Here is a 27,362-nt window from a genome sequence, read left to right as displayed (position 1 = left end):
ATCCGCCCGTCTCGGCCTCCCAAAGTGCTGGGATTACGGGCTTGAACCACCGCGCCCGGCCATTTTCTTGTATTTTTAATAGAAATGGGTTTCACCATGTTAGCCAGGCTGGTCTCAAATTCCTGACTTCAGGTGATCTGCCCACCTCACCCTCCCAAAATGCTGGGATTACAGGTGTGAGCCACTGTGCCTGTCTCACAGCTAGCATTCTTAATAAACTGAGCAACTATCTCCCTCCCTTTTTATGACAGCAAATGGGGAGAGAAATGGTAAGTAATTTTTACTTTGTTTTTTGTTATAAACCTAAAGAGAAGACTGAAATGTTTTCATCTGTTCAGTTTTATTCCTAAAGCAATAAAAAATTAAACGTTTTTAGCCATGTGCAGAGGTGTACACCTGTAATCCCAGCTACTTGGGAGGCTGAGGTGGGAGGATCACTTGAGCCCAGGAGTTTGAGGCTGCAGTGTGCTGATTGCACCACTACACTCCAGCCTGGGTGATGTAGTGAGACACTTGTCTCTTAAAAATATGAAATGTTTGGCTGAGAGTGGTGGCTCACACCTGTAATCCCAGCACTTTGGGAGGCCAAGGTAGGTGGATCACTTGAGGTCAGAAGTTCAAGATCAGCCTGGGCAACTTGGAGAAACACTGTCTCTACTAAAAAAATACAAAAATTAGTCGGGCGTGGTGGCAGATGCCTGTAGTCCCAGTTACTCAGGAGGCTGAGGCAGGAGAGTCGACTGAACCCAGGAGGCGGAGGCTGCAGTGAGCTGAGATTGCACCATAGCACTCTAGCCTGGGTGACAGTGGGAGACTCCGTCTCAAAAAAAAAAAAAGTTTGAGAGAATCTAGCTGTGTAATACAATCATTAAGTACTGCTTAATAAATGTCCTATATCAGATTATGAGAAGGCAAATTCAGTAGAAGTTCTCAAACTTTCTGGGGTTCACACTGAACCCCAAGAATCAGAAATGCTCACGTTTCCTTTTTGTTCTTGTTTTTGGTGAGTTTCTCCCTAAGTCAACCTTGTGGGGTCTACTAGGTTGAACAGTGTTCCCTCAAAATTTATGCCCACCTGGAACTTGTGAATGTGACCAAGTTTGGAAATAAGGTCTTCACAGATGAATCAAGGTAAAGTCACACTAGATTAGGGTGGGCCCTAAATTCAGCAACTAGTATCTTTATAAGAAGAGAGAACCCTGGACACACGCACACAAGGAGGAAAGCCATGTAAAGACAGAGGCAGGCTGGGTGTGTGGCTCATGCCTGTAGTCCCAGCACTTTGGGAGGCTGAGGTGGGAGGATCACTTGAGCCTCAGGGTTTGAGACCAGTCTGGCCAACATAGTGACACCCTATCTCTACAAAATAAAACATTTAGCAGGGTGTGGTGGCATGCACCTGTAGTCCCAGCTGCTCAGGAGGCTAAGGGGAGATGATCACTTAAGCCCAGGAGGTTGAGGCTGCAGTGAGCTGTGCTCTGCACTCCAGCCTGGGCAACAAAGCGAGACCCTGTCTTACAAAAAAAAAAAGACCAGGTGCAGTGGCTCACGCCTGTAATCACAGCACTTTGGGAGGCTGAGGTGGGCAGATCACTTGAGGTCAGGAGTTCGAGACCAGCCTGTCCAAGATGGCGAAACCCCGTCTCTACTAAAAATACAAAAATTAGCTGGGTGTGGTGGTGGGCACCTGTAGTCCCAGCTATTGGGGAGGCTGAGGCAGGAGGATTGCTTGAACCCAGTAGGCAGGGGTTGCAGTGAGCTGAGATCGCGCCATTGCACTCCACCCTAGGTGACGGAGCGAGACTCTGTCTCGAAAAAAAACAGAAATTGGGAGTGATGCAGCTGCAAGCCAAGGAACACCAGAGATCACAGGTGGTCACCAGAATCCAGGAAGAGACAGAAAGATTCTTCCCTAGACCCTGCAAAGGGAGCATAGCTCTGCTGACACCTTGATTTTTGAACTTTTTATCTCTGGAACTGTGAGGAAAAAATTTCTGCTGTTTTAAGGCACCCAGTTGTTGGTCATTTCTTAAGCCCTAGGAAACTAATACAGAGGTCTTGGTACTGATTATCCTTACCACTCTTCTCATAGAAGAAAAATTTTGCAGTGCTTTAGCCTGCTGTGGTTCAGGGGTCATGAGTTGGGACAAGTGTGCCGTAAACACCACCATCCCGAAAACTTCCAGGATGTGGGGTCCCTGGTTACTTCCCCAGGCTCTCCAAGAGCTCTTGCCACAGAGCAGATTATGTGGGGTCAAGCTCCCAGCCTACAAATGGGGAAGGTCAGTGCATGACTCCATTGCTGATAAGGGCTAGTAAATGCACAATAAATGGTAGGTAGTATCAGCATTTAAAACACCAGTAGAAAGAAAAAGTCCCAAACTGGATGCAGTGGTGTGCACCTGTAGTCCCAGCTACTTGGGAGGCTAAGACAGGATTGCTTGAGCGCAGGAGTTCCAAGTCTAGTCTGGCCAACATGGCAAGAGCCTGCTTCTGAAAAAAATTTTTTATTAAAAGTCCCAACTCACTCATCCATCAGGACTCATCATAATCTGAGACCACTTTTGATGTAATTCCAGAAGAAAAGGATTACACAGTGAAGTTATGCTTATCTGATATGCACTGGGATTTAATATTCTTGCTTGTGGTCAGACATACCTAAGTGTTAAATTGCTTAGAATTTGTGATTTCTGTATAAGACATTAAAGAATAGGCATCAGTGACTAGTTAGAATTTGAACAAAATGTATTTATAACACTTTTTATTGTTGGAAACTCAACTTTTATTCTGAGTTAAGCCTCTAGATAAAGTCTTAAGTCTGCCAAACTAGTATTCCCCCCACGTTTTCTTTCCCCAACTATCAAGACCATTCTAGGAAGTATGTCACTCTACCAAAAATGATTGAGTTGTGTTGGGCCTGGAGAAAAAGTCGGGCAAAAGGAGCCTTTCCTGTGGCTGCTGATAGTTAGGTTCATCCACCACCGCACTTTGAGCTCGAGTAGAGTCGCTATGGGGTTTCTGCAGAGGAGACAAAAGTTATAGAAACAGTGAAAACTATCTGTAGTGTGGTATGTAGTTAAAAACCCTATCGACCATGGCAGATATGATAAGTGCAGGCCAAACAGCTCCAATTCCACATCATAAATTATCACACTGTTTGTACTTTTGACAAAACACAGTGTAAATCAAGATCAGGGCACAGATCCTGCAGAATTACTGCCCGTGAGATTGTATGGTTAAGTACATGGAGAGGCAATAAGAAAGAAACATACCATCTGTCTTTGTGGCCCCACAGTGCTCACATGTTCCACTTCAGCTGTGCCAATAGGTGGTAGCAGATTATTTCGACTCAGGGGCATTGGCGAGGGAGAGGAGAGCGAGTCGGCTGCCACTGGGCTGCAGATACCACCAACAAACACCAAGGTATGAAAGCATGCAGTTATAACAATACCAGCAAATTGATTAGAAATCAGGTAAATGAAGCAGATGAGTTTAATGTGCACAGAAAGCTTTATGCTGCCTATGTTTTTAAGCAGAGATCTCAGTATTTTTGGGATTTTTGGAAAATTAGTTTTTAAAATAGTGTTTTCTGATTTTGTTTTGAAGCTCTATACTCTGGGTATACAACAGAAGCTGACCTTTTCTCTCCCACAGAACTGGAATAAAACATTTGTCCTTATCTGGTATTGCACTTCTCTGCTGATTTAGATTTGTAAATTCCCAGCTGATGATGGAATTCTTGACAGTTCTGGACCTTCTGGTTATCCTTCTCCCTAATAACTATAGTTCTCGGGTAAAGTTCCTAAACCTTCATTCCGTTCAGTAGGATCTGGAGCAGCTTGCAGTATTCCTCATCCTTAAGACAGTAATTGAAACTGATTGATACTTTCATGCCCCAGAAGTAATAAAGCAACTTACTTTTCAACTTTGAAAAAAAGTACTGTAAGAAGGAATGAGAGATTAATCATACATCAAGACTACTCATCCCCAAATGAATGAATTTATAGCTCTGTTGGTATAGATATAGCTACATCCACATAATAATGCTTAACTTGGAAGCTGAATTGAAAACACTGCTGTGGCCTTATTATCTCATACCTTTGAGGATATTTTTAGAAACTAATCATCCTAAGACATTTTGTGAATCAACAGCTAAAAGAATTATATGTTTAAAATTGGTTCCTAGGTATTTTTTGCATGATGAGGCTCAGAGTGTGTTGTGAATGAAGGGTGGGAAAGGAGATTATTTTTAGTGTCACTTCCTAGGAAGTGCTAAGGGATATTTTTCCTGGTATGTAAGCAACTCCTTATCTGAGGTTTGTAAAGTTTTCATTGTCAATGGAATAAACAGATCCCAATGGTGCAGAAAAACCGTAAAGGGGAATTAACTTGTTTTGGAGTGAATTTCACTGAATATGTTCCCACCACGGAAAATGTTTGATTAAATAAATAGGTTCTTTATTCCTTTTGTAACCCCAATATAGTATTCTAGCCAATATTTTATTTTTACAAATAGACATAGAACTCTTTAGCTAGATCAACAGAACGATTCAGTATCTATTTCATTAAAATTTAACCCCTGCTGGGTGCGGTGGCTCACACCTGTAATCTGGGCACTTTGGAAGACTGAGGCAGGTAGATTGCTTGAGCTCAGGAGTTTGAAACCAGCCTGGGCAACATGACAAGACCCCTGTCTCTACTAATAACACAAAAAATAAACCTGGCATGGTGGCACCACACGCCTGTGGTCCCGGCTACTTGGCAGGCTGGGGTGGGAGAACCACTTGAGCCCAGGGGTTGAGGCTGCAGTGAGCCGTGATCATGTCACTGCATTGCAGCCTGGGCGACAGGAGTGAGACTCTACCTAAAAAAATAAAATAAATTTTAACCCCACTAAAAAATTTTGTATCGGATCTAAACCCATGGGCAATCTGTCATAAGACTACTTAATGATTAGTTTCTAGGCATAGATTTCAGTCTTATGTTTAAATTAACTCTGTATGTAAACTGAATTAGTTTTACCACGGTTTCCAGAAGTTCTGCTTTTGAAACCTACACTCGGGCTCCTCTGAGGATTTCTTCCACAGGTCTTGGTGTTCCAGCACGTGAATGGCTCGTGCTGATGGGATGAAGGGTTCGTGGCGGTGGATTGTGTCTCCTGGTGGACTGCACTGTGTGTGACAGACATGATGTACTAAACTCCACAGCTCGATTCGGCCAATTTCGAGTTGAAAGGATGGTACTGGACCCAGGCCTCATAAGTAGCTTGTCATCAAGATCTCTAGGAAGTAAAGAAACCCACAATGAAGTAAAGATCACTATGTCAAGAAGACAAGACTCACGGGGTGAAAAGCCTTAGACTAGAAACTACACTTAGGGGGAAATAAAGCAAAAATTAAAACCTTTCAGTAAGTAACACTAGTTTCCAGATGGTACTCTAGCTAAGGTGTGAGAATCTGTTCATTATTTCAATCATAAACATAATTTACTAGAATGGACATTTGGGAAAGCAAGCGTTATCCACCTGCCATCACAGTCACTTTTTTAGTCACCAGTGAAGGCAAGCCTGAAGGACACCTACTCCAAAATGCTTCCCAAAAATTGCCACGGGCTGATTCTTACTCTCTTTGAGGCATTCTTTTGTGCTGAAAGATTATCACCAGAAAGACAACTGAAAGACACATACTGCTGCTTGGGAGCAGTTGTGGCACCAGTGTGGCTCCGACTGTAGAGACTGAAGTGCTGAGCCAGTTGGAGCTGGCAGGGATTTGAGTTTGGGTTCCTTGGAAAGCTGGGAGTGGGCAAAGGGTCTTGTGCTGCCCAGAGCCAGAGCTGTGGGACCACAGTAGCCCCATCTGCATAAATAACTGAAATACAACCCTCTTCTGTAAGTCATCCAATAAATAAAATAGCACACCTACACAGTTCAGTAGCTTAAATACTGGCCTACAGATTCAGGTGTATTTTGTATTTTTTTTTTTTAAAGCAAGTGACTATTAAGACATCTAAAAGTATCTGCACAGTTAAATGGAAGAAAAGTGAATAAAGCAGCTAAGCTCTGCCGTTTGCTCCTACAGCTTTCAGCAAGTTCCTCAACCTTTCAGTCCACTTTGGTGTCCTCTAGTGCAAAACATGGCACCGTGCTTGGAGGACTCTGAAGGGATGCTGCCCATCAAGGAATAAGGCTAAACCTGGAGACTGTTCTGGTCTTCCTGCCTCTGTAGCAATTCACTTATGCCTTCTTTTTTTTTTTTTTAAACACACCCTAACTGCTTTCTAATTACAAAAGGTTTAGGCTTTAGCTGCCCTATGTTCACCTTTATTTTGTTCTATGAACTTCTGGATTTGATTGTCATCTCTAGCCAGGTGACTTTTAGATCAGTCTCCAGATCCGACCTCTTCCACATTTCCAGTGAGATGGCCCATCACTGTAAACACACCCCAAAAGAAACCCATCTTTTCTAACACAGGCTTCTCTCAAGCTTGAAATCTGAGATAACTTTGATTCCTCTATTTCTATAGAATTTCACTTATTTGACGGTATCTCCCAAAATAGCTCATTCCTTTCTCACTCTGTATGGCCGCTTGAGTGCAGACCCTTAGTAGCTCGCGCGTGGACTCCTGCATTGACCCCCTTACCTTCAGTTCCTTCCACTCCATCCATTTACACTGCTGTGAAATCGATCTTTCAGATTCCTGATTTAAATATATGTGCTCCCAAACCAAAACTCAAACATTGCTGGAAGGAGTGTAAAATGGTACAACTCCTTTGGGAAACCATATGGCAGTTTCCTATGAAACTAAACATACACCTGTCCTATGACCCTTTCATTTCTAGGTATCAACTCAAGAGAAACTGTAAAACCACAAAAAAGACCTATACAAGAATATTTAGAGTACCTTTATGTGTAATACCTCTAACCTGGAAATGACCTATGTTAATTAACAGGAGAGCAGGTAGATAAATCGTGTGTATTCTTAAAACAGAATACTCAGCAAGGGAGGAGGTCATACATAACAACATGGATGAATCCCAAAAACACAGCACTCAAAACCCTCCATAATCTGGTCCTAACATTCATTATTTGTTCCATAGTCACTTCTTTCCCGCTAACCACACCATGGCCTATTTTAATTTTAGAAGATTGTCAATTATCTTTGATCACAAGCATTAAAGTTCTGACCTATCTTCCATTCTTCTATCTCAAAAATGATCTGCTATCTTTCCGAAGTATTTTGTATTTTCTTATCTCCAAACCTTTCCCCATATCATTCCTCCTACCTAGAATTCCCTTGCTGCTCTCCTTTGCTTATCTGAAGCCCCATCTTTCAAGGACAAGTTCAAAACCTACACTTACCACCAGAATGCTTTGGGGCTGTCATAGCACTCATACTGGACAGCACACACACGGCACTCAGTTACAAAAGTGCCACATATGGTTAGGTGTCTTTTTACCCATGTATGTCTTCTCTTTCCAGTTATATTATCAGCCCCCTGATGGTGGAGACCATGTCCCTTGGATGTTTTACTCCACAGGAGTTTTTGTGGTTGCTTGGTCGGCACTCAGTACATGCATACTGATAAACTGATTTTGCTTTCCCTCTATTTCCCTTTTACACTGTATAGTCTGAAAATGCTGAACGTCTTACAGGAGCTTGTCCATTAGGGAGAGATTTCTTGGCTGTAGAGGCATCCCATGAACCAAGAGACCATTCACATTTGGCTGGTGACTGCTTGCTTGACAGAGACTCATCTACATGTTGAAAGAAGACAGTACTCATGATCGGCTGGAGAAGACACCTGTTTGGTTTTCCAACTTTGTCAAAAGTTAATATTTCCAATTTGGTTATTTATACTTTTTCCCCATGCTTTCCCCTTAGCTGGGGCCCCAAGTCAACTGTCCATGTGATAAGGTCCCTCCTTTCCTCTCCATTCCTAAATGACAGCAGGTAGGGGAAGCCTGATCAATCTGGATGAAAACAGTAGCCCTCTCATGGGGAGTGAGGACCTTTGTTATTATTGTTTACATTAAAATAGAAAACTCAGACAAAATATGGAACAATAATAGAAAATAATAAGGGGAAACTCTAACTTAATCTCTTTCATCATCACATAATCCTGCACTCTGCAAACTAGTCCTTCTCTTTCACTACCTGTGGAGCAGGTCAGCCCTCAATGAAAACCTAAATCCTGAAGACTCTGTACTAGGAGGTAAGCTTATCTGTTCTAATTTTAGCAGGATGTAATGTTTCTTGGACTGGCATTGCCCCCCTAGAGCCCTGCTTGTTTTCTCAGGCCATCAGCTCATTGCCTTTTCTGGGAATCTCCGCTGCCACAGAATGTATTTTCCTTCCTCTTTCTCTTCAGAATGTTTGAGTTAACTCTTCTCCTTCCTTAGGTCATCAGCGACCAGAACGTCTAACTATTCAGGGCTTAAGTTATTAAATCACAGCCACAGCAGTTCAACATGCAGAAGGGCTTTACTACCACCAAAGGAACATTAATTTACCTGGTTCATCCCTGGTGTGATGACTTACGAGCCTTCCTAATTTTCTCTTTTTTTTTTTTTGAGACGGAGTCTCGCTCTGTCACCCAGATTGGAGTGCAGTGGTGTAATCTCGGCCCACTGCTACCTCTGCCTCCCAGGTTCAAGTGATTCTTCTGCCTCAGCCTCCAGAGTAGCTGGCACTACAGGTGCCTGCCACCATGCCCAGCTAATTTTTGTATTTTTAATATAGATGAGATTTCACCATATTGGCCAGGCTGGTCTTGAACTCCTGGACTCAAGTGACCCGCCAACCTTGGCCTAATTTTCTTTTTAAATACCTGTTTTGTAAATCCAACTGCACAACATCTGGCCAATATACCAACACCTTTCTCTCTTTTTTTTTCCCCCCAAAAGTAACACCAGGAAACTGTTGTGTAGGAACTGAGATACATAAATCATTACACAGGGATAAGACCAACCTCATCTGCCTCCTGCAAGAAATACTATCTTTGTGCTTGTTCAGACTCACTTGAAATAGCTTTTCTCTTTGTTTTTGTTTGATGTTTATACTTGGTTTATGAGTACTAAACATCCAAAAGGCAAAAAAGTTAACAGATTTAAATATAAAAAAACAAAAACAGGCTGGGTATGGTGGCTAATCAGGAGGCTGAGGTGGGAAGGTGGCTTGAGCCCAGGAATTTGAGACCAGCCTGGGCAACATAGTGAGACTCCTGTCTCTAAAAAACAGGGACGGTGCGGTGGCTCATGCCTTTAATCCCAGCACTTTGGGAGGCTGAGGTAGGCGGATCACATGAGGCCAGGAGATCGAGACGGGCCTGGCCAACATGGTGAAACTCTGTCTCTACTAAAAATACAGAAATCAGCCGAGTGTGGTGGTGCACATCTATAATCCCAGGTACTCAGCAGGCTGAGGCACAAGAACTGCTTGAACCTGGGAGGTGGAGGTTGCAGTGAGCCGAGATCATGCCACTGCACTCCAGCCTGGGTGACAGAGCAAGACTGTCTCAAAAAAATGAAAAAAAAAAAAAAAATAGGGTGGGCCAAGTTGATGGAAAAAGGAAGGAAAAACTCAAAAGGAAGGAGGCATTCAAAGGACAATGTCAAGGCTGTGAGAATCTAAGATGAGTCATTTTTATCATAAGGGCATCCTCCATTCTTCCCAAAACAGACTTAGGCTGACCACATGGTTGATTCTAGGTTGCACAACTTACGGATGCTTCCTCAGAAGAGCTGACTGAGAAGTATTTATCAACTCTAATTTGCTATTAATATTTTAAACTGAAACTGACCAATGCAAAGAGTCACTGGATTATTATGATAAACACATAACTCTACTAAAACATATTGAGTCAGAAATCATACAAGTAAGGCAAACAACTGAGCAAATTTCCTCTGGTGAGAGTAGCCCTGTGGTCTCCAACTGATCCCTCCGAGGCTTACCGGATTTGAGGTAATGGACAGCACCTTAGACTGTGGCACTCGTGGTAACACCAAAGGATGTGGTTCACTCAGCACACGTGAACTTTCTGAATCCGGTCTGGTAATTGCAACATCACTCTCATCATCTGGGCAAAAGAACAGAATATATTATCCATGGATAATCTTCTGGCCCACAGCAACGGTATTGTGAAAAAAGATCTCTCCTGAGAATTCATAATCTCAAACAAGGCTTCACTTACCTTTGCAGCCCAATTTTATACCACCTTCATGGTTCAAAAAACCCCTCCACCCAAGACTAGTTGAAAGTGGCTTCCCAGGCTGATGATGCCTACTGGTACCTGGCGGAAGGAGAAAAAGATCTCCAGGGCACAGCTGTCCCACACACCTTTGGAGTTGACGGAAATGTTTTGCAACTGTGCTGTCCAGTGTGGCAGCAGCCATCACCCTCCTGTAGCTATAGAGCATTTAGAATGTGGCTAGGGAGTGAGGAGCTGATGAACTTATGGCCAAACGTGGCTGGTGCCTACTCTACTGGACAGTGTAGCTCTAGGGAAACCTTCAATAATCCAGATCTCAATTCCCACAGGTAAAGTTATGAGATTAGAAACCATTGTTAAGAATCACATCCACGAAGAAACAAGGCATCTTGAAAAAGAGCAAGCAGAAACAACATAATCAGATCAGTAAGGACTTCAGAAATTGAAATTGACAGATGTAGAATGTAAAACAAAAACAGAAATAGAAAATACAACTAAGAACAAGACACCATAAAAATGACCAAGCAGGCTGGGCATGGTGGCTGACATCTATAATCCCAGCACTTTGGGAAGCTGAGGTAGATTGCTTGAGGCCAGTAGTTCAAGACCAGTTTGGGCAACATAAGGAGACCCCCATCTCTACAAAAAAAAATTAAAATTAGCTGGGCATGGTGGCACATGCCCTTGGTCCCAGCTACTCGGGAAGCTGAGGTGGGAGGACAGTTTCAGCCCAGGTGGTTGAGGCTGTAGTGGGCTCTGATGGCCCAACTGCACTCCAGCCTGGGCAACAGAGTGAGACCGTGTTTCGATAAATAAAAATACAAACTTTTTCTTCATTAATGTAGACTGTAAAACTGTCTTGATTAAAAATCATTTTAGATTATAAAAACAAATTATAAATATATGATTACATTTCACCAGAGTTTTATACACTTTGAGGTTACAGTTCACAGACCATGTAGCCCTATTGTATATATTGCAAACCTGCATGCAGTTAGGCTTTTCTCCTCACACACAGGTTGGGAAAGTTGCTCTAATAATAGAGATAGGTTTGTACCAGCACCTGTCAGTTTGTTCTAATAACAATGAACCAACTGGTCTGTAACAAAGCCAAAACTGCAAGTGTTCTCTTTCTATAATTCCAGTTATTATAATAAAAAGTAATGACAATAGCTAACATTTATTGAGCTCTTAAATATTCCAGGAACTACTCTATATACTTTCATGTAACTGGTTTATTTCTTAAACAATCCTATGAAATAGATATTAGTATTTATACTCATTTTATAGATAAACTGAGGCTCAAAGAAGTTAAGCAACTAGCCAAGAATCTAAATAAAGTTAGTGTCAGAGCCAGTGGTCAAACCCAGGTTGTCTGGCAACAAAGTCGGTATCTTTTTTTTTTTTTTTTTTGAGACGGAGTCTTGCTCTGTTGCCCAGGCTGGAATGTAGTGGTGTGATCTCCACTCACTGCAAGCTCCACCTCCCATGTTCATGCCATTCTCCTGCCTCGGCCTCCCAAGTAGCTTGGACTGCAGGTGCCCACTGCCACGCCCAGCTAATTTTTGTATTTTTAGTAGAGATGGGGTTTCCCCATGTTAGCCAGGATGGTCTTGATCTCCTGACCTCGTGATCCACCCACCTCAGCCTCCCAAAATGCTGGGATTACAGGCGTGAACCACCGCGCCCGGCCCAAAGTCTGTACTTTTAATCATTATATGACACTGCTTCTCATGGGGATCACGTTGTAGAGCAGGGTTGGCAAACTATAGCCCATGGGTCAAATCGGGCCTAGTACTTAAAAAAAAAAATTATTATGGTAAAATACACATAACTTACCATTTTACCATTTTACACTCATGTTACTTGACAACAGGGATACCTTCTGAGAATGGCATTATTAGGTGATTTTGTTGTTGTGTGAATGTCTGAGTGTATTCACACAAACCTAGGTGGTACAGCCTATTACACACCTAAGCTAAATGGTATAGCCTGCTGCTCCTAGGCACAGGCCTGTACAGCATGTTACTGTACTGATTACTGGAGGCAACTATAACACAATGGTAAGTATTTGTATATTTAAACAAGCCTGAACATAGAAATGGTACAATAAAATTATGGTACAAAAGACAAAAATGGTACACTGGTATAGGTTACTTACCATAAACAGAGCTTACAGGAATGAAAGTTGCTCTGAGCGAGTCACTGAGTGAGTGGTGAGTGAATGTGAAGGCCTAGGTCATTACTGTACTGTCTATAAACACTGTACACTTTGGTTACACTACAACTTTTTAAATTTCTTTTTCTTCAATAAATTACCTTTAGTTGTACTTTTTGACTTTACAAATTTTTTTTAACTTTTTGATCCTTTTGAAATAACAGCTTAAGACACAAACACTGTACAACTGTACAAAAATACTTTTCCTTATTTCCTTATTCTAGAGGTTTGCCTATTTTTTAATTAATTTTTACTGTTTAATCTTTTTGTTAAAATTTAAGACACAAACACACACATTAGCCTAGGCCTAGATAGGGTCAGGATCATCAATATCACTGTCTTTCACCTACCGATCCTGTCCCACCGGAAGGTCTTCAAAGGATGTGTAACACACATGGAGCTGTCATCTCCTGTGATAACAATGCCTTCTTCTGGAACACCTCCTGAAGGACCTACCTGAGGCTATTTTACAGTTAACTTTAAAAAACATGGTAGAACACTCTAAAATAATGATAAAAATATAATATATACATAAACCAGTAATATAATCATTTATTATGAAGTATATGTACTGTACATAATTGTTTACACTGTATTTTTATATGACTGGCCGTGCAGTAGGTTTATATTAGCATCACCACAAACACATCAGTAATGAGTTGTGCTTTGACTTTATGACAACTACAGTGTCATTAGGTGATAGGAGTTTTTCAGCTCCATTATAATCTTACGAGACTATCATATATGTGGTCCAACGTTGACCAAAATGTCATTATGCCACACATGACTGTATACAATTCAGCAGCATTAGTTACATTCATGATGTTGTGCAACCCTTACCTCTAGTTAAATAACTTTTTATCACCCCAAAAAGAAACCCCATACTAATGCCTATTTTTGAAAATAACGTGGTGGCTGGGCGCGGTGGCTCACACCTGTAATCCCAGCACTTTGGGAGGCCGGGGTGGGCGGATCACCTGAGGTCAGGAGTTTGAGACCAGCCTGGCCAACATGGTGAAACCCCGCCTCTACTAAAAATACAAAAATTAGCTGAGTGTGGTGGTGGGCTTCTGTAATCAGAGCTACGCGGGAGGCTGAGGCAGGAGAACCACTTGAACCCAGGAGGCAGAGGTTGCAGTGAGCCAAGATCACACCACTGCACTCCAACCTGGGCAACAGAGCGAGACTCTGTCTCAAAACAAAAAGAATAAAAAAAAAAGTAATAATCATTTGTTTATTCTCATAGTGGTATAATATTCCATTGTATGAATATATCACATTCTACTGTTGATGGACATGTGGGTAGTTTCTGATGTATGTTTTCTAGCATATAGTGATATTATTTATGAACATTCTTGCACATATCTTTTGGCAAACATATGTACTGAGTATATACTACTGTACACAGCCGAGCCCACTCATTTACATCTTATTTATGGCTGCTTTCATGCTACAAGGGCAGAGTGGAGTAGTTGCAACAGAAACTGTATGGTTGTCAAAGACTAACCATAGTCTTGTGTAGTCAAAGACTCTACACCGGCCTCTGTATAGACAGTAGTTTCCTGACCCCTGTTTTAAGGTATTTCAGTCAACCTACTAAAGGCCAATTAGAGATCCTCCAGCTCCATTTCATAATGTCTTGTTTTTAGACTTTAGTCTCAAAATTACAGTTATAATACAATAAAATCTTAATGTATGAATGCACAGAAAAATAAAAGAATATTCATTCACAGCCCTACACTGGTAAATTGTGAAAGGTGAAATAAGATTTTATCTGGTACACAGTGGTTGATATACTGAAACCAGGAGTTCCTTTGTTTATTACCAGGGTTTATTATTATGGGAGTCTGGGTATGACTCTGGACTTTTTTTTTTTTTTTTTTGAGATGGAGTCTCGCTGTGTTGCCCAGGCTGGAGTGCAGTGGCCGGATCTCAGTTCACTGCAAGCTCCGCCTCTCAGGTTCACGCCATTCTCCTGCCTCAGCCTCCCGGGTAGCTGGGACTACAGGCGCCCGCCACCTCGCCCAGGTAGTTTTTTGTATTTTTTAGTAGAGACGGGGTTTCACCGTGTTAGCCAGGATGGTCTCGATCTCCTGACCTCGTGATCTGCCCGTCTCGGCCTCCCAAAGTGCTGGGATTACAGGCTTGAGCCACCGCGCCCGGCCCACTCTGGACTTTTAATTACCACCTGTCCCGTGTCTCAAAAAAATTAACCTCATATAATATAAACTGGTTCATTTTAAAGAGAGTGCTAGTCCTGTTCTCTAATACAAGCTTTAGAAAACAAAAACAAAAACAAAACCTAACACACATACAACACAGTGGCTTAAAAATAAACCCACAAAGACCATACATCAAGGGTGGCAAATGTGGAGCAACTGGAACTCACACAATACTGGAGAGGCTGTAAGTAGGTATAACCACTTTGAAAATTTTTTTGGCTGTATCCACTGAAGTTAGAATAAAATATCCTCTGACCTAGCAATTCTACCCATATGTATCTAGTACTTAAGTTCATCAAAAGACATATACAAAAATATTCATAATAGTATTATATTCTAGACAAACCACCCACATATCCATCAACAGTAGGGTGTGATATAGTCATACAGTGGAACACTATAAGCAATGGGAATAAACTTGCTGCGAACAAAATGTAACTGAATCTAACAAACATAATATTGAATAAAAGAAACCAGATGCATAAGGGTATATACTGTATGAATCCAGTCTTACAAAATTTTAACACAGGCAAAATTAATCTGTGTTGTCGGAAGTCAGGATGAGGTTACTCTTGTGGGGGCGGGATTAAGCAGCTGACTGAGAGAAAGCATGAGAAGGGCTTCTGGAGTACTGGCAACATTCTGTTCCTGATCTAGGTGCTGGTCATACAAGTAAACTGTTTTTCTTTTTAGAGACAGGGTCTTGTTGTGTCATCCAGGCTGGAGTATATTGGCATAGTCACAGCTCACTGCAGCCTCAAACTCCTGGGATTAAGGGATCCTCCTGCCTTAGTCCCCTGAGTAGCTAGGACTATAGGCATGCACCACCATACCCTGGCTAATTATTTTTACTTTTTGTAGAGACAAAAAAATCCTCAAGCTTACTCGATGTAAACTTACTTTATAATTTTCTATGTGTATATTACACTTCAATAAAAACTTTTTTTTCCCTTTTACTCCTGGCAAGCTGTGATTAAATAAAAAGTTTAAAAATGTTGGACTTCTGCTTCCAGCCAAGATGGAGTAACATGAACTGGGTTTACTCTCCTGCTTAAAACAACCAATCAAACAATGAAACAATGGCTTTCAAGACACTGTACATCAGATAATGAAAGTTAGTAAACCCTGAGATGGTAAACAAATGAGACTGGACCTGCAATTGCCTTGAAAAAGTTCCCAAGATATGGCATAAAGAGTGGGAACTGAGGCACAAGCCTGGTGGACTCCCCTGAGTCGAGAGTCCAGAGACCAAGACAGCTCCGATTCATAGAACAGAATATCTTAGAGAAGAGAAATACACAGGAAGAGAACCCATGATATCTGCAGAGGGTGGGGCATTGTTTGAGCATTCAAAAGGTACTGATCAGTGCACGTATGAGAAGAAGCCACCTGAGGCTAGGAAAACAAAAACAAAAACAAAAAAAAACTGAAAGACGGGAACAGTACCTGCTATTCACATGGAACAAGGAAGACTGCCTGTTCCCACCCACCAGACCAGAAAAACTCAATTCATGGAGCACTGGGCAGAATAAGATCTTGCTTGAGTAGGTGGGTAATAATTAGCTCTAGACTGAACATTGCTCCAGACCTAACAAGTCATAAAAGAAAGACCAGAATGGATCAAACTGTTTGCAAGTAACTGAATTGCATTTCAGAACAAAGCTCAAGAAAATAAGCAGCAATAAAAAGAAATTCCTCCCTTAGTAAGGTAAAATTCACAATGTCTGAAGTCTAATCAAAGATCACCAGGCAGGAAAATACAAGCCATAATGAAGAGAGTATCAACTGAAACCAACCTAGAATTAATACAGATATTCAAGTTATTCCACATTTTCAAAACATCAAATAGAGACATGGAAAATATATATGTCTGTCTCAAAGCATACTTTGAGATGAAAATGACAATATCTCACATAAAATACACTGAGCAGATTCAACATTGTAGAAGATTAATGAACTTGATGGCATAACAATAGAAATTGCCCAGAATGAAATACACACAGAAAAAAAAAGAATACAAAAAAATTTTTTTAAAGCATGAGTTACCTGATGGATCAATGATCAAATGGACTAATTTATGAGTGACCGAAGTCCTGACGGATGATGAGGGACAGAAAAAAAAAATCTGAAGAAATAATGGCCGAAAGCTTTCCAAACAATGAAAACAAACCTATAGATCTATGAAGTTCAACAGACTCCAGGCAGAAGAAACATGAGGAAAACTACATTAAAGCACATCATAATCAAATTGTTCAAAATCAGTGATAAAGAGAAAATCTTAACAGCAGCCAGAAAAAAAAAAAAAAATACATGCACACAAGGAACAAAGATAAGGATGACAACAAATTTCTTTTCAGAAACAATGCAAGCAAGAAGAAATGGACAGCATTTTAAAAGTACTAGAAGGCAAACTATTCACATAGAGTTCATAAAATGTCATTGCAATCATTGCAAAAATGAAAGCAAAATAAAGGAATTTTCACATCTACAAAAGAAACAGTTCATCACTAGCAGACCCACATACAAGAAACGTTAATGGACATTTTTCAGGCTGAAAGAATTTAAAAAAAATTTTTTAAGATTCATATAACAAAATTCATCATTTTAACCATTTTAAAGTATACAGTTCAGTGGTTTTTAATATAGTCACAATGTTGTGCAATCACTACCACTATGTAATTTCAAAAAATTTCTATCACTCCAAAAAGAAACACGGTACCTCTCAATTTCCTTCTTCATCTATCCCCCAGCAACCACTAAACTCTGTCTCTATGGCTCTGCCTATTCTGGACATTTCATATGAATGGAATCATACCATATACATCATGCTTTGTGATTGGCTTCCTTCATTTAGCATATTTTGAAGGTTCATCCATGTTGTAACATGTATCAGTACTTAATTCCTTTTTATGGCTGAATAATATTCCATTGTATGGTGTACTAGTCTGCTAGGGCTGCCATAACAAAATAGCACGGATTGGATGGATTACACAATGGACATTTATTTTCTCACAGTTCTGGAGGCCAGAAGTCCGAGATCAAGGTGCTGTCCTGGCCTTCAGGTGGCCACCTTCTTTCTCTGTCCTCACATGGCCTTTTCTCCACGTGTGTGTAGAAAGAGATCTCTGGTGTCCCTTCCTCTTCTAATAAGGACACCAGCCCTATTGGATTAGGAGCCCACTCTTATGACCTCAGAACCTGAATTACCTCCCTAAAAGCCCTGTCTCCAAATACAGTCACTTTGGGGGTTAGGGTTTCCACATATGAATTTCAAGGGGGAAACAATTCATCCCATGACACATGGATAAACCAAACTTTGTTCATTCATCAGCTGATGGACATTTGGGTTGTTTCCACTTTTTGGCTATTATGAATAATGCTGCTATAAGCATTCATGTTCAAGTTTTTGTATGGACATATGTTTTCAATTATCTTTTTTATATACCTAGGAGTGGAATTTTCTTGGTCTTTTGACAATTTTATGTTTAACATTCTGAGGAGCTGCCAAATTGTTTCCACAATAGCTGCAGCATTTTATATTCCCATTGCAATGTATGAGGGTTCCAATTTCTCCATATGTTTACTAACACTTGTTATTTTTCTTTGAAGAAATAAAATGGTGGCCGGGCATGGTGGCTCAAGCCTGTAATCCCAGCACTTTGGGAGGCCGAGACGGGCGGATCACGAGGTCAGGAGATAGAGACCATCGTGGCGAACATGGTTAAACCCCGTCTCTACTAAAAAATACAAAAAACTAGCCGGGCGAGGTGGCGAGCGCCTGTAGTCCCAGCTACTCGGGAGGCTGAGGCAGGAGAATGGCGTAAACCCGGGAGGCGGAGCTTGCAGTGAGCTGAGATCCGGCCACTGCACTCCAGCCTGGGCGACAGAGCGAGACTCCGTCTCAAAAAAAAAAAAACAAAAAAAAAGGAAATAAAATGTAATTAAAAACATATATACACATAGCCATCCTAGTGGGCATGAGGTGGTATCTCATTGTGGTTTTTATTTGCACTTCCTTAATGACTAATGATGTCATTAGGGAACAAAGACAACATCTTTCATGTGCTTATTGACCATTGGTATATCTTCTTTGGAGAAATATCTATCCAAATTATTTGCCCATTTTAAAATAAAATTGCTTTTATTATTGAGTTGCAGTTCTTTATATAACTAGATCCTTATCAGTTATATGATTTCTAAATATTTTCTCTCATTTTACAGGTTCTCTTTTGCTTTGTTGATAATGTCTTTTATAGCACAAAGTTTTATATTTTGATGAAGTCCAAATTATCATTTTTTCTTTGGCTGCTCATGCTTTTGGTGTCATATCTAACAATGTCATGTCAAATTCAAGGTCATGAAGAGTTACTCCTTTGTTCTGAGAGTTTTATGATTTTGGCTCTTAAATTTAGGTTCTTGATCCATTGTGAGTTGATTTTTGTATATGGTATGAAGTCAGGATTCAACTTCATTCTTTTCCATGTGAATATACAGTTGTTCCAGCATCATCTGTTGAAAAGACTATTCTTCACCCATTGAATGATCTTGGCACCCTTGAAAACTAATTGGCCACATATATGTGGGCGTATTTCTGAACTTTTGATTCTATTCCATTGATCTATTGGTCTGTCCTTATGCCAGTTTCACACAATCAGTTTTGATTACTGCAGTTTTGTAGTGACTTTTTAAATCAGGAAGTATGGATCCTGTATTCTTTATAAATACAGTTTTGACTATTCAAGGTCTCTTGCATTTCCATATGAACTTCAGGATCAGCTTGCCCATTTCTACAAAAAAGGCAGCTGGAATTTTGATAGGGATTGTACTGAAACTGTAGATCTATTTGGGGAGTAATAACATCTTAACAATATTAAGCCTTCCACTCCAAAAACATGGGATGTCTTTCCATTTCTTTAGGTCTCCTCTAATTTCTTTCTATAATATTACATAATTTTCAGTGTGGAAGTCTTGTACTCCCTTGGTTACATTTATTTCTTTTATTCTTCTTGATACTATTGTAAATGAATTCATTTCTTAATTTCCTTTTTGACTATTCATTGATAGAGGTTGATAGAATTTTGAGAAGCATGATAAAAAATGCATAAATTGCTCTGAACAGACTGAGAACAGAAGTCTAGACCTGGAACATGTTATTGGTCACTGGAGGGAGACACTTGTTATTTAGTGGCAAAAAGCTTAGTGAAATGGTCTCCTGTGGTCTTGTAGAAAGCATAACTTCTAAGTGATGATCCAATCCATGTGTTGAAGGTGAGGCCTAAGTTTTTTCTTGCTGCTTATAATAAAATGTAAGATGAGAGAGAAAAATGGAGGGGAAAGCTGATCAACAAAAAGTAACCAGGACTTGATGATTCTGAAAATTCTCGGTCTCTCTAGAGGGTGAAAGATGCTAATACTGGACAGAGTGATCTAGAGGAAAAAAAGGTGCAAGTAGACAACCTTTTATAATATCTCAGAAAGATCAAAAGGTTAGAGTATTCGCCCACACAAAGGGTCCCTTCAAGAGATTAAGGGTTGATCTCGAAGATCCTCTTAAACCACAGATAAGGGCTTTGTCTCTCAGCCAGCTGTTCAAGCAGGACCCTAAGATAGGGAAGAAATGATCTGAAAAGATACAGATGTGGCTCTTGTCTAATTTGGTAAACCCCACTGATACCATGAAGAACCAGAAATTTTTTGAGAAAATTATTTCAACAGAAAAACTGCCAATTTGGACTAAAGGGACAGAGTCACTACAAAATGGAATAAAGTTGTCAGACCCCCAAAATTCTACTGGCAAGAAGCAGACTGATAAAACCACTTAGCTATAAACACATGTTACCATTCACGAAAAAAGGAAAGATGATTCAGAGGGTGAAACCAGGCACCCTGAGAATGGAGCAAAGAACTGTGGAGGATTAGTCCCTTGAAACTTAGTCATGGAACTCCCAATATTTACCCAGCTGGATTTCAGAATTGCTGTGAACCCTTTTTTTAACTTTCCATTCCCTGCTCCTTTTAACTGTACTGTCTATAACTGTTATCCTTTGCCTGTCCCACTCTGGTATGCTGGGTGTGTTGGGGTCAGACAGCTTGTCTCTTTAGTTTCACAGATCTACAAATGGAGAAAAATTGTGTATAGAACCTGTACTGAATGGATTACATCTAGGAACATCATCCACACCAGGACCTGATTTAGATGATAAGATTCCGGACCTTTGAGCTGATGCTACAATGGGATGGGACTCTTGAAAACCTTGGGAGTGAGGTGAATGTATTTAGCATGTGTAGAAGAACATGAATCACTGAGGCATGTAGTAGACAGACTCTAAGGTGGCCCATGCATGATTCCTACCTCTTGGTGTTCATGCCTATGTGTAATCTCCTCACTCTGAGTGTGGGCAAGACTTGTGACTTGCTTCAGACCAATAGATAATGGTAAAGGTAATGGGATGTCATTCCCATGATCACATTATATTATATAGGCTTTTGTCTTGTTAGTCCACTAGCTCTCAGTCTTTCTTCCTGGCTTTGAAGAATAAAGCTGACATAAATACTACAGCTATAAGGAACTGTACGCTTCTAAGAATGCACAACAGTGTAAGTGGCTTCTTCTCTGGTTGAGTCTCCACATGAGAGCCCAGCCCTGGCCAACACCTTGATCGCAGCCAGGTGAAACCCTAAACAGAGAACTAGCTAAGCTGTTTCTGGACTTCAAACTCACAAATATGTGAGGTATGTTGTTTGAAGCCACTGTTTGTGACAGTTTGTTGAGCAGCACAGAAAACCTACATAAACAATTCTTAACAAGTGAAATGTATATCTAACTATAAGCCAGCCATTCTACTATGAAGAATTTACCCAATAAAAAAAATGCGTATGCCCCCAATTTCTTGTACAATAGTGCTTATAACACCTTTACATGTAATGGCCCAAAGCTGAAAATAATCCAACTGGCCATCAACAGATAAACAAATTGTGATACAATGGAATACTACTCAGCAATAAAAAGGAATAAACTGCTGATACTCATAATGACAGTGATGAATCTCAAAATCATTATCCTGAGTGAAAGAAGCCAGACAAAGAGTACATGGGATTCCACTCACATGAAACTCTACAAAATGCAAACTAATCTACAGTGGCAGAAAGCAGATCACTCTTTTTGTGATAATCACTTTGGAGATGCAGAGATAGGCAAAGGCAGGAGGAAGGGATTATGAAAGGCATAAACTTTTGGGGTGATGGATATGTTCACTATATTGATTGTGGTGACGGTTTTATGGGTGTATACATAGGTCAGAACTTATAACACACTTTAAATATGTAGTTTGAGGGGCTCTACCCTCCCTGGTGGCAGGCCCAAGGTACATTTTGAGAATTTAATACTGGGCTGCACCTTATCCTTGAGCCAAGTTTGAGTTGATGTTGCTGTAGCTGCCACCTGGTAGAGGAGGGACAAGGAAGCCACGCTCTCCTATGCATACCTAGGACAATACCTAATTCTCTGGTATAGGCTGCTGTGAGACCAAGACTTGAGTGGACTGTACTCCTCACATCTTCTTGCTTATGGCCTCTGTGAGGCCAGTACAGCTCTGATACCAAAATCAGACAAGGACACAATGAAAAAAGAAAAGACCAATATCCCTGATGAACATACAGACAAGAATCCTCAACAAAATACTAGCAAACTATCCAACAGCACATCAAAAAGACACTACAACATGATCAAGTGGGATTTATCCCAGAGTTGAAAGGATGATTCAACATATGCAAATCAATAAATGTGATACATCATATAAACAGAATTAAGGACAAAAAACAAATGATCATCTCAATAGATGCACAAAAGGCACTGGATAAAATTCAACATTACTTCATGATAAAGGTCCTCAACACACTAGGCATAGAAGAAGCATACCTCAACATAATAAAGGCCATATACAACAAACCCATAGCTAGCATTATACTTAACAGGGAAAAACTGAAAGCATTCCCTAAAGCTAGAGCAAGACAAGGATGCCCACTTACACCACTCTTATTCAACAAGTCCTTGTCAGAGCAATCAGGCAAGAGAAAATAACAAAAGGCATCCAAACTGGAAAAGAGGAAGTCAAATTGCCCTGTTTGCTGATGGTATGATCTTATATCTGGAAAACCTGAAAGACTCTACCAAAAAACTTACATTTGATAAATAAATTTAGTAGGTTCAGGATACAAAATTAAGATCCAAAAGTCAGTAGGGTTTCAATACACCAATAATGATCTAGCCAAGGACCAAATCAGGAAGGCAACTCAATTTACAATACCTATAAGAAAGTAAACTATCCAGGATTATATTTAAGCATGGAGGTGAAAGATCTCTATAAGGAGAACTACAAAACACTGACTAAAGAATTCACAGATGATACAAACAAATGGAAAAACATCCCATGCTCATTGAAAGAATCCATATTGTTAAAATGACCGTACAGATCAAGCAGTCTACAGATTCCACACAATCCCTATCAAATTACCAATGCCATTTTTCACAGAATTAGAAAAAAAAATCCTAAAATTCATATGGAACCAAAAAAGAGCCCAAATAGCTAAAATAATCACAAGTAAAAAGAGCAAAGCTGGAGGAATCACATTACCTGACTTCAAATTATGTAAGAGTATAGTAATCAAAACAGCATGGTCCTGGTATAAAAATAGACACACAGACCAATGGAACAGAATAGAAAACCAAGAAATAAAGCCATATACCTACAATCAACTGATCTTTGACAAAGTCAACAAAAATCTACACTGGGGAAAGGACTCTATTAAATAAGTGGTGCTGGGAAAACTGGTTAGCCATATGCAGAAAAATGAAACTAGACCCATACCTCTCACCATATACAAAAATTAACTCAAGATAGATTAAAGACTTAAACCCAAGACCTGAAACTATAACAATCCTAGAAAAAAACCTAGGAAAAAGTCTTCTGGACATTGTCCAGGCAAAGAGTTTAAGACCAAGTCTTTAAAAGCAAAAGCAACAAAAACAAAAATAGACAAATGGGATTCAATTAAACTAAAAAGCTTCTGCAATAGCAGAAGAAATAACAAAATAAGCAGACAACCTACAGAATGGCAAAAAATATTTGCAAACTATGCATCTGACAAATGACTAATATCCAGAATCTACAAGGATTTCAACTCAATAAGAAAACAGTAACCCTATTTAAAAGGGGAAAAAGAACATGAACAGGCTGGACATCGTGGCTCACGCCTGTAATCCCAGCACTTTGGGAGGCCAAGATGGGCAGATGGCTTGAGCCCAGGAGTTTGAGACCAGCCTGGGCAACATGGTTAAACCCCATCTCTACAAAAAAAATACAAAAGATTAGCCAGTCGTGGTGGTGCATACCTGTGGTCCCAGCTACTCAGGAGGCTGAGGTAGGAGGATCACTTGAGCCCAGAAGGTCAAGGCTGCAGTGAGCTGTGATTGTGCCACTGCACTCCAGCCTGGGTGACAGAGAGGTGGGGGCGGGGGACAGAAACAGAGAGAGAGAGAAACAAGACGTGAACAGACATTTTCAAAAGAAGACATACAAGTATCCAACAACCATATGAAAAATGACAGATGTTGGCAAGGACGCGGAGAAAAGGGAACACTTATACACTGTTTGTGGGAAAGTAAATTAGTACAGCCTTTATGGAAAAAAGCATGGAGATTTCGCAAAGAACTAAAAATAGAACTACCATTTGATCCAGCAATCCCACTCTTGAGTATTTACACAAAGAGAAAGAAATTATCAAAAAATATTTACAGCCAGGTGCAGTGGCTCATGCCTATAATCCCAGCACTTTGGGAGGCTGAGGCTGGAGGATCACCTGAGGTCAGGAGTTCAAGACCAACCTGGCCAACATGGCAAAACCCCATCTCTACTAAAAATACAAAAAATTAGTTGGGTGTGGTGGTGTGCACCTGTAATCCCAGCTACTTGGGAGGCTGAGGCAGGAGAATCGCTTGAACCCAGGAGGCAGAGGTTGCAGTGGGCCAAGATCACGCCACAGAACTCCAGCCTGGGTGACGAGTGAAACTCTGTCTCAAAAAATATATATTTATTCACACTCATATGTTTATTGCTCCAATATTGACAGTAGCAAAGATATGGAATCAGCCTAAGTGTCCATCAGCAGAGGACTGGATAAAGAAAGTGGACTACTACTTGGCCATACAAAATAATGAAATCATGTCTTTGGCAGCAGCACAGATGGAACTGGAGGCCATTATCCTAGCAAACTAACTCAGAAACAGAAAGTCAAATACCACATGTTCTCACTTATAAGTGAGAGCTAAACAATGGGTACACATGGACATACAGAGTGGAATAAGAAACCCTGGAGACTCTGAAAGGTGGGAAGGTGGGAGGGAGGCAAGGGTTGAAAAAGTACCTGTTGAGTACAATATTCACGATTTGAATGATGGGTACACTAAAAACCCAGATTTCACCACTAAGAAATACATGCACATAAGAAACCTGCACTTGGACCCTTCAAATACATAAAAATGAAAAATAAAATGAAAAGAAAAAAATACTGTAGTTTATTATATATCTATTATGCTTTAATAAAGCAGTTTAAAAAACATGCTACTTGCACATGATTTTTCTTCATAAATCATTATATTCAAAGAGAAACTGCAAGCTCTGTCTAATCATCATAGACTAGGCCTTTTTATTTATCTACTCATTCTCAAATATTTGCTAAATACCTATTAGTTTCTGTGGGAAATACAAACAAAGTCAGACCTACTGTGATCTGAAATCAGGGGCAGAGACTAAATATATGGTCATATCATACCATATCATGAGATGATAATAAACATATATTTGGTCCCTGCCCTTTTTTTTTTTTTTTTTTGAGATGGAGCCTCTCTCTGTCACCCAGGGTGGAGTGCAGTGGCGCAATCTCGGCTTACCGCAAGCTCCGCCTCCCAGGTGCACGCCATTCTCCTGCTTCAGCCTCCCGAGTAGCTGGGACTACAGGCACCCGCCACCATGCCAGGCTAATTTTTTTGGGATTTTTAGTAGAGATGAGTTTTCACCGTGTTAATCAGGATGGTCTTGATCTCCTGACCTCATGATCCACTCCTCTCAGCCTCCCAAAGTGCTGGGATTACAGGCGTGAGCCACCGCACCAGACCTAAAACTCTTAAGTGGTAAGTGTTTTTTTGTATGCTAATCATATGACTGGTTGTTAGGGACTCCTGGATAGTCTGAGGATTGGGTAGGGAGACAGTGGTTGGCAGGGAACCAACCATGTGATTAGAAGGTTGGAACTTTTTCACTTTTTCAGCCCCAACCCTTGACCTCTAGGGAGAAGACAGGGGCTGAAGGTCGAGTTAATCAGTGATAGCCAACAATTTAATCATGCCTACAAAATAAAACCTCCATAAAAACCCTAAAGGACTAGGTTCAGAGAGCCCTAAATAGCTGGTAGGTCAGAAATTCAGGTCACAACTTGGAGCTTGCAACTGGCATCTGAAGTTGGGGGTATTGTGGGACTGGGCCCTTAATTTGTGGGATCTGACAGTATCTCCTGGTAGATTGTGTCAGAACTGAATTGAATTACAGGACACTCCATTGGTGTCTGCTGGAGAATGTGGTGTCAGAATTGCTTGGGTTGCGGGGGAAAAACCCCACCCACTGGTGTCAGACATGTTGTGGTATGTGAGAGGACAGAGTCTCTCATCTTATGCCCAGGCTAGAGTGCAGCGGTACAATCATAGCTCACTGCAGCCTTGACATCCTGGGCTCAGGTGATGCTCCCACCTCAGCCTCTGGTGTAGCTGGAACTACAGGTGTATGCCACCATGCCTGACTGATTTTTAATTTTTTTAGAGAGATGGGATCTCACTGTGTTGCCCAGGCTGGTCTCAAACTCCTGGGCTCAAGTGATCATTCCCCTTGGCCTCCCAAAGTGTTGGGATTATAGAAATGAGCCACTGAGCCTGGCCCATACCCACCTTTTGCACTATGAAGCATATCATCTAATAGACTGGTTAGGGTTTAGAAATCATAAACAATTGATTTTTACATTGTTTTCACAAAGATCCTTACCAGAGGCAAATCCTTCCCAGTGACTACGTGTCAACTCCTCCATACAGCTCACAACCTTGCTCCATACATTGTCAAACACATAAGCAAGGACATCTTCTTTCATGCAGTAAAATGGAGCAATGGGAGGATACCCTAATTTCGGTTTCTCTGTAGCTGCTTCTGATTTCTTCCCATGAAATCCCTCTTTCCTGTAACAGAAGCAAGAGGGAAAAACTTCATGATTATTCGTCACTGAGTGTTCACCACTGTCCTTTGTGCTTCTTAGGAATGACTAGTGCTCCCACCCTGCCCGCCCTGCTGCCTGTCTTGGGAACTAAGGTGGTTCTCAACATAAGAGATTGCATTTCCCTTTTTATCCCCACTCTATCCCACTATTCTGCCAAAAACTAGAACAAGAAAAAGAAGGCTGAGAATCATTATTGTATTGGGAGAACCCGCTCCCGATAGTTAGATAGTTATGTGGGTTCTTTTCTATTTCCTAGGTGTCTCGGCTGGTTTGAGAAATAAAGGGAAAGAGCACAAGAGAGAGAAATTTAAAGCTGGGTGTCCCGGGGAGACATCACGTCAGCAGGCAGGATCCGTGATGCTCTCCAGCAAGTTTTTATTAGCAGTTTTCTTTTTTTTTT

The 27,362-nt window shown here is 40.8% G+C and overlaps 1 protein-coding gene across 1 annotated transcript in view; it reads right to left on the bottom strand.

Moving 5' to 3' along the window:
- The window catches only part of FAM149B1 (family with sequence similarity 149, member B1), an 85,223-nt gene that overhangs the window by 4,150 nt on the left and 53,711 nt on the right, over window positions 1–27,362 (bottom strand). Inside the window, exons 7-12 of the mRNA XM_011927966.1 lie at window positions 26,737–26,924; window positions 9,951–10,075; window positions 7,651–7,754; window positions 5,057–5,281; window positions 3,273–3,396; window positions 2,893–3,018 (exon numbers count right to left, since the gene is read on the bottom strand). Of these exons, the coding sequence (XP_011783356.1) occupies window positions 2,893–3,018; window positions 3,273–3,396; window positions 5,057–5,281; window positions 7,651–7,754; window positions 9,951–10,075; window positions 26,737–26,924 (892 nt within the window). The remainder of the gene's footprint in view (window positions 1–2,892; window positions 3,019–3,272; window positions 3,397–5,056; window positions 5,282–7,650; window positions 7,755–9,950; window positions 10,076–26,736; window positions 26,925–27,362) is intronic.

Source organism: Colobus angolensis, unplaced genomic scaffold (assembly GCF_000951035.1).
Source record: "Colobus angolensis palliatus isolate OR3802 unplaced genomic scaffold, Cang.pa_1.0 Scaffold12, whole genome shotgun sequence".
Lineage (NCBI taxonomy): Eukaryota > Metazoa > Chordata > Mammalia > Primates > Cercopithecidae > Colobus > Colobus angolensis.
The sequence above is the reverse complement of the archived record's forward strand: the minus strand, read 5'-3'. Positions and strand labels throughout refer to the sequence as shown.